Source organism: Microcaecilia unicolor, chromosome 10 (genome assembly GCF_901765095.1).
Source record: "Microcaecilia unicolor chromosome 10, aMicUni1.1, whole genome shotgun sequence".
NCBI classification, from domain to species: domain Eukaryota; kingdom Metazoa; phylum Chordata; class Amphibia; order Gymnophiona; family Siphonopidae; genus Microcaecilia; species Microcaecilia unicolor.
This window is the reverse complement of record NC_044040.1, coordinates 33,203,669-33,216,889: the sequence shown is the minus strand read 5'-3', so window position 1 is coordinate 33,216,889 and position 13,221 is coordinate 33,203,669. Positions and strand designations below refer to the sequence as shown.

General features: G+C 44.6%; 1 protein-coding gene across 1 annotated transcript in view; it reads left to right on the top strand.

The window, feature by feature from the left end:
* Positions 1 to 11,178, top strand: part of PTPRZ1 (protein tyrosine phosphatase receptor type Z1) — a 237,093-nt gene extending 225,915 nt beyond the window's left edge. Inside the window, 3 exon segments of the mRNA XM_030217112.1 lie at positions 460 to 602; positions 2,297 to 2,432; positions 10,302 to 11,178. Of these exon segments, the coding sequence (XP_030072972.1) occupies positions 460 to 602; positions 2,297 to 2,432; positions 10,302 to 10,442 (420 nt within the window). The 3' untranslated portion in view covers positions 10,443 to 11,178.
* Positions 11,179 to 13,221: the final 2,043 nt, after the last annotated feature.

Here is a 13,221-nt window from a genome sequence, read left to right as displayed (position 1 = left end):
CCAGGCAGCAGCAGCAGCAGTGTCCCCGATCCGACACCGACACCAAGCCCCCATAAGTGCTCAGCTTGGAAGGAGTTCTGGCACCGGAAGAGGAGGTCTTCAGCAGGCGGGCCTTGGATTCTTCACCAGCTCAGGTATTTATATTTTCAGTTTAGGGGGGATGTATTGGCGGGGGCAGGGAGAGAAAAGTGAGGGGGGAAAGTGGGGATGGAGAGAAAACTTTGTGCCCACCCACTTTGGGATCAAGTCCACCCAAAACTGGATGTCTGGTACATCACTGGTTCATGACATGTACTCCTGACAAATCCAGTTTCTTCTTGCTCTAGCAGTGAAGAGAGGACCTGGTTTTCCAAGGCTCCCTTTTCTCCAGACAATGTCTGTGGGGAAGAAAGGGGCATTAACTGAAATCCATGGTGATTCATCTAAAGTTGCCCACTGTCCCTTATTTTGTTCTTATAGGATGACTATGTGCTTGAAGTAAGGCATTTTCAGTGTCCGAAATGGCCAAATCCGGATAGCCCTATCAGTAAAACATTCGAACTTATAAGCGTCATCCAGGAAGAAGCAATCAACAGAGATGGGCCAATGATTGTTCACGATGAGTATGTATTTTTACCTTTTTTTTCCCCAAAACATTCTGTAATTATGACTTTAAGCGTTGCCTTTTTCTTGGAGAGTCTCATCCATGTGGTATCAGGAGAACCAACAGTGTAGGGGTCCTTCACCCCTCTTTTGTTTTCAGTGGAAAAGTGTGGTACTGGTGGGACCGGACAGCCTCCAGCTGCCAGATCCTTTTCTGTCCCCTCAGTTGAAAGATGGGTTTTTTTTAACTAAAAGATCATCTGCTAAAGACGGGAGGTTATTCCATAGGCCTGTGGACAAAAAATAAAATACCAACTGCTGTTTTGAGATACAGTTGTGCAACAGTGAAGTTCCTAGGCTGGCTGACACCCGGGGCAGATCGCCAATGTGCCCCCCCCCCCCGGGTGCAGCGCGACCCCCCCCCCCCCCACGGTGAAATTACCCCCCCCCCCGGGTGTAGCGCGACCCCCCCCCGGGTTCATTTTTACCTGCTGGGGGGGGGGGGTGCCGCGCGCCTGTCGGCTCCGAGTGCGCTCGTTCCCTGCTGCTCCCTCTGCCCCAGAACAGGAAGTAACCTGTTCCGCGCAGAGGGAGTAGCAGGGAGGGAACGAGTGGACTCGGCCAAGAGGCGTGTGGCACCCCCCCCCCCCCCCCCAGCGGCGTGCACCCGGGGCGGACCGCTCCCCCTTGGTACGCCATTTTAAAATAATAATGAAGTAATGCAGATCTTTACAATCAAACACGGATAAGAAGGGCAGGAATGTATCCCTACCTCATTCCCTCTCTTTAATCCAGGTCCTCACACAGTTTTTGGCACTCTTGCTTGGTCCTTAAAAGTTTGCAGTCATGGAGGTATCTATCAGCAGGCTGCAGTGATTAGAAATGACTTTTGCAGTCTGAGGCTTTTATGCAAATATGGTCTACATTTTGGCTTAAAGAAATTTATAAGTTGACAGTCCTGTCCCATATCACATTGTTTCTCAACCCAGCCAGTCAGGATATCCACAATAAATGCATAGGAGATAAATCTGCATGCGCTACCTCCATCCTATGCAAATCTGTCTCAAGCATATTGTTTGTCGATAACCTGTAAATCCAACTGCCATATCAATTATTGCAATATTGTTAATTTTGGCCTGCTTCGCTAAGCTTTGGCTCAATTGCAGTTGATAAAAAATACATCAGTAAAGCTTATTACTGATGGCAGGTAACGGAGTAGCCCTGTCCCATGGAACTATACTGATTGCCAGTTGAATACAAAATGTTGTTTAAGCATCATATATTAGTCTTCCGAATTGTGTTGGGCCTCTTAGTTGGGGATTTATGTACTGAGATATTCTCTTTAAGATCTCAGTATGAAAATCAGTTACAGAAAGGATCCCCACCCTGGTCCTCCATGATATGCAAATACATTTCTTGCATATTCATTGTGGAAGTCTTGAAAATCTAAAAGGATTGTAGCCCTCAAGAACAGAGTTTGGAAACCCCTGGGTTTCAGTTTCCATCATCGAAGGAGTTTAGCTATGTTGCAGGGTAGCACCCCGTAAATTCAAAACTCACTTCCTAGGGAACTCAGTTTGAAGTCAAACTATATGAGGTTTCAGAAAATACTTAAGACTTGGCTCTTTACCGCTGTGTTTTTGCTGTGCAGGAATCTACATTGATCAGGGACTGTAGGCCTTTTCTCATGCCATTCTGTTTTTGTTCTTCCAAGGGTTGGAGGGGTGACAGCAGGGACATTTTGTGCACTGTCTTCACTCATGCAGCAGCTGGAAAACGAAGGCTCCATCGATGTTTATCAGGTGGCCAAGATGATCAATCTAATGAGGCCGGGAGTCTTTACGGACATTGTAAGTTATTCTTTAAAAATACTATCTGTTGCGCTGTACTCTTATTTAAATAATGTTAGAGGAACTTATGTTCTTGGTACAGTAAATAACAAGACGGCCCAACAGCATCTACCTAAAAATACAAAAAGGCTGTGGATAAACAATATAGCTCAACTAATGTCTTTCCAGCAACTACAGGATAGCACTTATATAACTTACATTCGATTGTCCTCATTTTAACACAAAACCCCAAAGTAGGTTACAGTAAAAATACATCTCTATATATAAAAGGCACCACCAACCTTCTAATGAAGCCTCCAGCCGGAAGTGTGAAGCGCCAGAGATATCCAGTTTCCCCATGAGTGACTGCCCAACCCTCGCTCTCTCTGTAACACAAATAGTGAAGGAAAACAGCACAGCACGAAATCGCTCTCTCTAGTGAAGGACTCAGAGGGGGGAGGGGAGAGAGACGCCCTCACTCTCTCTGTAACACAGAACGGCAGGAAACTTAACACTGAAGGACTGGACTCGGAGGGGGGAGGGGGAGGGGACAGACAGCACAGGGGAAGGGAGAGAGGGCAGAGGGCAGGGACACACACACTCCCACATGCACACTCTGAAGAAAACCTTGCTAGTCCCCATTTCATTTGCATCAGAAACGGGGCTTTAGTACATAAGTACATAAGTAGTGCCATACTGGGAAAGACCAAAGGTCCATCTAGCCCAGCATCCTGTCACCGACAGTGGCCAATCCAGGTCAAGGGCACCTGGCACGCTCCCCAAACGTAAAAACATTCCAGACAAGTTATACCTAAAAATGCGGAATTTTTTTACTAGTAAATTAATAATAACAGCAATTACGACAATACCCACAGTTCTAGTAATAATATCAACTCCATCTCCCTGCCCTTTTCCCCATCATAACCTGGATGGTTTTGTCACTTAAAACATAACTGTTTAAGCAATCTTTTTCTTCAGCACTGTTCAACTTTTCCTTTTTCTCGACTTTATGGTGATGTCATAATGTTGTTGTGACATCACAATGGTATCCTTCTCCACAACTGCAGTCATCACAAAGCACAATATGATGGGATCAGCATACAGTGAAGATTCCACTGAAAGGTGACAGCCTCTGCCAAATAAATGGTTGTTATTTATACAACTGCAAAATGAATTTAAATAAAAGTAATATAGATGTAGCCCAGTTTTAGCTAGCCTCACTGGAGAGAGGGATTTTTTTTTGAGGGAGTCAGGTGAAGGCAGAGCTTTTTTTTGAGGGTGTACTTGGGGGTACTGAGTACCGGCACCTTTTCCATTTTCTGCTAAAATTGACCCATGGTCGCCAAGTTTTAATGAAAGAGCTCCGGCTCTACACAGCAATTCTGCCTTGTCAGATTCTGTGACTGGTTGTAGGGGACCTGGCTATTGTGGGGTGGGTCTCTCAGTGATCACCCCACCCCTGAAGGGTGGCCTGGCGTTTGAGTACCGGAACCTTTTTTGTTAGAATAAATGCACTGGGTGAAGGTGCATTTTTTTTTATTTATACTTTATTGAGATTTACATTTATGCATGTACAACATAAACCAGATCTAGACAAAGATACCAAATATCAATCAAACATAACAATTATACATTATATCGACCACAAAAGTTGATCCAAGATCTAGGAAATAAAATTATCAAATCAAGAAAAATAAACAACTTTTATGAGCAGAGAGAGGTTTATTGAACTTGATTACGTTATATTCTATGACATCTCCGCCTACCCATTATGAACGATTACCTAATATCAGAAATGTTTCGCTTATATCTGCTTGTTCAAATCTCGACCACGTTACCTTATGACACCTGCACCTACTATCAATTTTGTTTTTGCTTCTTATATCCACTTGTTAACTCTCGATTCTACTATTCTCTGTGTAACAACAATAACTCTGTAAGCCACATTGAGTCTGCAAAGAGGTGGAAAAATGTGGGATACAAATGCAATAAATAAATAAATAAATAACGAAAAATCGCAGCCGAGTGAAGGTGCATTTTTAAAGTCTATTTATTTATTTATTTGTTGCATTTGCATCCCATATTTCCCCACCTATTTGCAGGCTCAATGTGGCTTACAATATTCCGTCATGGCATTCGCCATTTCAGAGTAAAAGATACAATTGGTATTACATAAAGAATATGGGTGACATGGAGGGGCATAATTGAACGGAAACGCCTATCTCCATGGGCGTTTATCTCCGAGAACGGGTCCGTGAAGGGGCGGGCCGAACTGTATTTTCGAAAAAAATAGACGTCCATGTTTTATTCGCCAAGTTGTGAGCTGGGCGTTTTTGCTTTTCACCGATAATGGAAAATGAAATCGCCCAGCTCAAAAGCGAATAAATCCAAGGCATTTGTTCGTGGGAGGGGCCAGGAGTCGTTGTGCACTGGTCCCCCTAACATGCCAGGACACCAACCGGGCACCCTAGGGGGCACTTTTACAAAAACAAAAAAAAAGGTAAAGGAGCTCCCAGGTGCATAGCACCCTTCCCTTGTGTGTTTAGCCCCCCAAATCCCCCTCAAACCCACTGCCCACAAGTCTACACCATTACTATAGCCTTAAGGGGTGAAGGGAGGCACCTACATGTGGGTACAGTGGGTTGGGGGGGGGGTTGGACGACTAAGCATTAAGCAGCACAATTGTAACAGGTAGGGGGGGGATGGGCCTGGGTCCACCTGTCTGACGTCCACTGCACCCCCTAATAACTGCTCCAGTGACCTGCATACTGCTGCCAGGGAGGTGGGTATGACATTTCAGGGTGAAAATAAAAAGTTGTGAAACATCATTTTTTGTGGTGGGAGGGGGTTTGTGACCACTGGGGGAGTCAGGGGAGGTCATCCCCGATTCCCTCCAGTGGTCATCTGGTCATTTAGGGCACTTTTTGGGGCCTTATTCGTGGAAAAACAGGGTCCAGGAAAAGTGCCCTAAATTCTCGCTATTTTTTTTCCATTATCGGCGAAAGGCGCCCATCTCTTATCGCCCGATAACCACGCCCCAGTTCCGCCTTCACCACGCCTTCGACACGCCCCCGTCAACTTTGTCCGCATCCGCGACGGAGTGCAGTTGAAATCGTCCAAGGTCGGCTTTCGATTATACCGCGTTATTCGTTTTTGTGAGATAAACGCCCATCTCCCGATTTAGGTCGGAACTTGGGTGTTTTTCTCGTTCGATTATAAGCAGGATAGTAGATCACCAAAACAGAGTAAAAAACAGAGTATTGCTGTTTGCAGTCCAGAAACTAGATTTTCAGCTACACATACTTCAGAGAACCGACTCTTCCAAATAAAAAAAAAAATCACTGCAAGAAATCTTTTCAGTGATGATGTATCAGATGAAGATCATTTCAGCAGTGGAATATACTGATTCATTTTCCATACACAGGATTTATTTTTTACAGAGATTTCTATTAGAGCTGGACTCTCTCATAGATAGCTACACTTCCATAAGGAGCCTAAATGCTAAAGCACGGTAAAGGTTTGCCATTAACACAAGTTAATGGCAGGATTCAGTGAACGTGAGCAGCAAAACTTCGGCTGTTATATTTTTTGCAGTGAAAGACAGTGTAGTTGCCAAGTAGGAGAAAGCAACTGCAACGTTTTAACATGTGTTGCAATGCATTCATGTAGCAGTGGTTACCGTGGTTAAAATTTCTGACTTATAGTTAATACACATTATGGACCTTCCCTGTTCCTTTGCCACCCCTTTCACTGTATTTAAATAAAATGCAGCATTAGGTGTTTATCACGGGATTTAACAAGTAGCAATGGTATCTTACATAAGTACATAAGTATTGCCATACTGGGAAAGACCAAAGGTCCATCAAGCCCAGCATCCTGTTTCCAACAGTGACCAATCCAGGTCACAAATACCAAGATCCCAAAAAGTACAAAACATTTTATACTGCTCATCCCAGAAATAGTGGATTTTCCCCAAGTCCATTTAATAATGATCTATGGTCGTCCAAACCCTTTTTAAACTCCGCTAAGCTAACCGCCCTTACCACATTCTCTGGCAACGAATTCCAGATTTTAATTACACGTTGAGTGAAGAAAAAGTTTCTCCGATTCGTTTTAATTTTACTACACTGTAGCTTCATCGCATGCCCCCCAGTCCCAGCATCCTTGGAAAGCGCAAACAGACGCTTCACATCTATCCGTTCCACTCCACCCATCATTCTCCAGACCTCCATCACATATTAACTACTAAGCAGCACTAAAACCCACATTAAGTACCAAGGGGTCCTTTCACTAAGGCGCGTAGGCACCTACATGCGTCTAACGCGCATCAGTTTGGAACTACCATGAACCCTGGGCGTAATTCCATTTTTAACACGCTTCCAATACACACAGCAGAAAATATTTTTTTCTACCACGTGATGCTAACCGGGCAGTAATCGGCAGTGTACGCGCTCTGACATTTACCTCCCGATTAACACGTGAGACCTTACTGCTAAGTCAGTGGGTGGTGATAAGGTCTCAAGCCCAAAATGGATGTGCACCAATTTTTATTTTGCTACACGCCCATTTTTGGCCAAAAAAGGCCTTTTTTTGCAGGCGCACTGAAAAATGGACCTGTGTATGTCCAATACATGCGCCTACAACAGCACAGGCCATTTTTCAGCGCACCTTAGTAAAAGGACCCCCTAATGCAATAAATAGGAGGAGTAGCCTCGTGGTCAGAGCAGCAGACTAAGTTGAGTCTTTTACTAAAAGTGCACTAGCATTTGTAGTGGCTCAGCGTTTAGCGCCAGCTGATTTCTAATGTGAGCTAAACCCACTAGCACACCTTAGTAAAAGACCTAAGAACCAGTGAAAACTAGTTCAAATCCCACTGTGGCTCCTTGTGATCTTAGCCTAGTCAATTAACGCTTCACCGCCTCAGGTACAAACTTAGATGTTGAGCCCTCAGGGGACAGGGAAATATCTACTGTACCTGAATGTAATTCACATTGAAATGCAACTGAAAAACGCATGAGCTAAAGACAAGTCCCCTAAGTCTCTGGGAAAAGGTGACTAAAGTAGCAGATTCAGATTTTTGAGGATGGCTGGTTTTTCATGTCATAGGTTCATAGGCAGTCTGCAAAAGTTAGTGTTTGAACTTCTGTAACATTTTTACTTTTTCATATAAAAGGATGAGGTTTGGACTGTTGGATTACAAATTGTTTGCTCTAACAGAATTCATTAACACCTCTTTTTTTGTTTGTTTCTGGTGACCCTCCTCACTCCACCTTCACTACACACACATACCTCACTTACTTCCATTCACATTCATTCTTTCTCAGAGATGGTCACAATCGTTCTGTGATTTTCTCTCTCTCTTCCCTACACTGTGTGCTCTGTGTGGATTAATCTCTCCCTCTAGCAGACCCTCAGGCATCGATGCTCGGAAGCAAATGCTTGCACTAGAGGCCTTTAGCACCCACATTTGCTACCGCTGAATGTTCATAGCCAGTGAGTGGGTGAAATAACAAGCTCACCATTTCTGAATGCAGTGAGCTTGCAAATGCATGCTAAATGGGTCATTACCTATTCCGCCCTCTTGCTCAGTGGGCAGCACCCCAAACAAGGGTTCTTCTCCCGCAGTAAACCCTACACCAGCTCGGAGCTGGTGTTAGGGTTTGGCAGGGCATTGGAGAGGAATGTAGAGACCTCCAATGCCCTGCCAAAGCCCCTGTTAAAAAAAAAGCCCCGGTGGTCCAGTGGACTCCAGATCCCCACCCAAGCACAGTGAACCTTCAGACTCTCCAAAGATGTAACCCTTCCCCCAAAAATCAATAAAACCCTGGTGGTCCAGGGGAGCCTTAGTCAGGACCTCCTTCTCCCCCCCCCACCAAAGGCTACCCCTGGTGGTCTAGCAGTGGTCCCCCCTCCTACCTTGCAGAGAAAGGAGGAGGGACTAGCACTCCCTTCCTCCTCCTCCTCCTGCTGGTGCCTCCTCAAAATGGTGGCACCTTGCCCTGACTGGTGCATTGTGCTGCCTGCTTGTGCTTCTCGCCTCTCTGACAGCTCCAGAGCAACCATAAAAGTTGCTCGTTAGAGCTAGGTGTTCTGGAGCTGTGCATCTCCCAGAATGCTCATTAGAATACTAATAAGGTCATTGTAATACATTTGCATGGTGTTCTCAGTGGCTGCTAACAGCACACGTTAAAGCCAAGGCTATTACTGGCGAAATAACATTTGCTTTAGACTGGCTACAACCAGTCTAAAGCAAACGTCCCCAGCACTGTAAGCTTTGTGCATCTGCCCCTAAGTCACCAGCCAAGCTCAGTTGCTGTTTTCTAAAGAGACTCTTGAGATAGCTAACGAACTAACTTGCTGTTGTAGATAAAACAAAATAGATGCTTGAAAGTATTCCATTGCAGAGCCCTGATTAAATGTCAGCTATATACTGTCCATTCTATCCAGCTCCTTCTGTGGCTGGCACTTCTCTTCTGTTCCCCTCTCCCCATCCTTATTTTACCCCATTGTGCCCCTCCCCTTTTTCCACTTTCTCTCTTCTTCTGTTGCGTCATTCAAAGGGTGTTGTCTCCTCCCCTTTGTCTCCTCATCCCCTCATTTCCCCTCTTTCTTCCATCCCTTTTGTCCGTCCACTTCCTTGTTATTTTACTTTGTCCCCTCCTCCACCCAATGTCATACCCTTCCTCCTCCTCCTTGACTTCCTCCCTTCACTTTGCCTTGTCTTTTCCTTTCCTCCCTTGTGATCTCACCAAGACCAGTGTCTCCCACTCTACTCATTACTGTCTCCTGTCCTTCTCTCCATTCCTTCCTCTCCTTTGGCCCACCTTCCTCACTCCACCCCAGCTCTACACACACATACTCTTTCCCCCACCTCACTTACTTCCATTCATATTCATCCTTACATAGTCCATTGTTCAACAGCTGGTATACCACTGCCCTCCCCACATGCTACCCCTTGCATGTGTTCTGTTTAGTCTCATGCGGGGCAATTCTGTACACAAAGGACTAACACTTATGCGGTGATTATGCATGTAAATGACCAGAATATTGAAAATCTGCTTAAGTGTGATTTCCTAACTAGAGCTCATCTTATACAGTGCATACACAGGTGCACGTACACATGGATGGAGTCGACAGAGCGTGGACAGGAGTCACACACGTGCAACATGTATCTTTGGCATTTAGGCATGAGTATTTACACTATCTACATCTAAATTATACATGTATAGCTAACCTCTTACACTATTAGTCTATAGGCATATTGTAATAGAAGTGCCCCCTTTCTACCTACAGACCTATCACCAATTTCTTTTTACCTCTCCTAACACATTATTCATTTCCTCACTCCTCTGCTTCTTGCCTCCTTTATTACTTTTTTTTAAATGTCCCATGTGCTGCTCAACACCTCCCTATACTCTTCTCTCACCTCCTCCCCCAAACCCAGTCCCCATCTCTCACTAAGAACCAGCCATCACACATGGATATCACTTAATAATATCCCTACCCACTTATACTGGACGTGCAGGTTGTCCTGATGACAATAGATATCCATCTGAAAAGAAGTAATGAGTATAGGAAAGACGGAAATGAAGCAGAATATTCTAAGGCAGAGAGCTTGGACTGGACATACAAGCCATGCCAACCTGGTTAAACATGTCTGCTGAAATACAGAGCGCCTCTCCAGGTCTTTGTTTCATTACAAAATGCAAGTTTTTACGTTCATGACTGATGTTGAGTATCTCTGTACATTATTTTTCACATACACCAGGAATGTGGCAGAATCAAGCCCACTCTGTGCACTCCATAACCATTTCTCTTCTACCCATAAAGTAGGCAGAAGAATTTGCAATACAAATTCAGATAGACTAATATAATGTTCTTTTCTCCAAGGACCAGTACCAGTTCTTATATAAGGCCATGCTCAGCCTTGTCAGCACTAGACAAGAAGAAAACCCTACCACTTCTATTGAGATCAATGGTACAACCCTACCAGATGGGAACTCAGCAGAGAGCTTAGAATCTCTGGTTTAACGAGAAGAAATGGATTCCTGGAGCTTTGTATGGGGCAGGTTTTGTTATTTCCAGTTTGAGGGGAACAGTGTGCCCAAGTGATGTACAGTCTGTTTACGTCCCTCCTGACGATCTTTCTGTCACACATGAATTTTGCAGCTGAACTTACATCTTTAACAATGTGTGCCTTTTCAGAGACGTCTCGTCAATTGTTAGAGCTGGACTAACTTGATTGAACTTTATGCTATAGACTTTCACACTGTTTCTATGAATGACAATTCTAGTGTATGTTCAGTATTAGCTTCCCCTTTGACCAGGTTTCTAACCTTGAATTGATGGATGTCAGGAGATCCCTCCGCTGTGGCTAAGCCTACTACGTTTTTAATGTCAAAATTTTTAATTGTGATACTTGTAGGAAACCTTAAGCTTGCTAGAAGAGTAACTGTTAAAATGGAAGAATGTAAATAAAACATTGCTCTGTCATATTAAACATTTCAGGATTGCAGTAGATACTTAAGTTAGAAATGACATAACACTTATTGTAAATACTGTTATAGTGATTTCACATGGACCAAATTTATATTTATAATTGTAGAGTTTTATATTTTACTACAGAGTCCGTTTTCTAGTTACGTGTAACTGCATTACTATGAGGAGACAGCGTCTTTTATTTTAACAACTCACCCCCATCTTTAATCGTCACGTTTCAGCATGTGATTTTAACATTTTATGGAAAATAAAACTGTGCTCATTTTAATTCCTTATTGATGTTTCTCTAAGAAGTACTTTAGCACATTCATTGCAGGTGGAACAAAAAGCAATTGCCCAGGTGGTGGCAGGATTTTCAGTACAGGAACATATAACCCCCAATATTAAAAGCATATCATTGACTACCTGTGGAATATTGTATTGCACTTAAAATTGTATGTATCGCTTTCAAATACTTATAGGTATTAAGAGCTCAATAATCCTATGTTATAGGTGCTTGGTCATAATTTGTATGCTTCACAATTGGACAAGCCAGTCTGGAAAGAAACTCTTTCAAGGAGTCTTAGGGACTGAGCTGTTAGACATGGAGGGGGGGGGGGGGGGGGGTCTTGTACAAAGGCACACCAATTAGTGCACGCTAAACGCTAGAGATCCCCTTAGGAATATATGTTGGCAAACGGCATATATAATTACATATAAGGAAGGGAGCTTGTCAATCAATATCTTCAAAACCTTTGCTCAACTTCACATCAAGATAACACTCAATTATCCAATACAGGTCTATATAGGCCTTTTTCTTTTATATATATATATATATATACTAGTAAAAAAAGGCCCTTTTCTGACACAAATGAAACGGGCGCTAGCAAGGGTTTCCTCGGAGTGTGTATGTTTGGGAGAGTGTATGTGAGAGTGACTGTTTGAGAGTCAGAGTGAAAGTGTGAGTGTGTGTGTGTGAGAGAGAGAGTGAGTCTGGGTGTGAGTGTGTTTGTGAGAGAGTGTGTGTGTGAGAATGAGAGTGTGTGCAAGTGTGTATGTGAGACACAGTGTGAGAGAGAGTGTGTGTGTGTGGGCGAGAGAGAGAGTGTGTGTGAGACACAGATTCTCTGTGAGAGTGAGTGTATGAGACCAAGCGAGTGTGTGAGTGACTGTGTGGCACATAGAGAGTGAATGTGATACAGTGTGAGACAGAATGTGTGAGAGTGAGAGTCAGAAAGACATTGTATATGAGAGAGAGAGTGTGAGCCCTGCCCTCCCAATCCATGCCCATCTGTCCCCTGCCCCCTCCATTCATCCCTATCTAGCAATTCCCCTCTCTCCCTGAGCCCTGCCCTGCAATCCATATCCATCCATGCCCATCTGTCCCCTCCATTCATCCCTATCCAGCAATTCCCCTCTCCCTGAGCCCTGCCCTCCCAATCCATGCCCATCCATGCTCCTCTGTCACCTGCCCCCTCCATTCATCCCTATCCAGCAATTCCCCTCTCTCCCTGAGCCCTTCCCTCCCAATCCATGCCCATCCATGCTCCTCTGTCCCCTGCCGCCTCCATTCATCCTTTTCCAGCAAGTCCCCTCTCTCCCTTCCATGACCTCCCATCGCATCCATGCTCCTCTCTCTCCCATGTCCCAGCCTGGCCCGCCCTCTTCTCCCCCCCCCCCCCTTGGCATCCATGCTGTCGTTTCTCCCCTGCCCTCCCGATCCCATTGTTCAACTTTACTGCCCACCCTTCTCTCCCCCCCAACATTCCTTTTTTTTTCTTCTTCTTTTTAAATTTACCTCCGTGGCGGTTCCGGCAGCGCAGCGTCAGGGAAGGAGGCGGCGCTCCCAACGTCTAGCCTTCCCTTCGCTGTGTTCCGCCTTCTTCTGACATCATCCTTGACATCAGAAGAAGGCGGAACACAGCGAAGGGAAGGCTAGAGACGTCTGGAGCGCCGCCTCCTTCCCTGACGCTGCGCTGCCGGAATTGTTTGGGTTTTTTTCCGCCCTCGACGTCATGACATTTGACGCGAGGGTGGGGCAGAGACGGCTGGGTGGCTTCACACCATGAATCCACGAACCCTACAGCCAGGGAGTGTTTGAGTGGCTTCAGAACGTTGTCTTCAGACCGTTCACGGTGCGTTTTATTATATTAGATATATATATATATATAATATATGGGGTCATCAGATAGCGTGTGTGCTTCCGTATTGGCTAACTGAGCCATGCAGATTTCAAGGGGCACCACCGCAATCCTCATAGATCCTCATATTATTTTCTTTTTTTATCAAAATTAATTTCTTTTCCAAATATCATTTCTTTTCAAATTCTCAA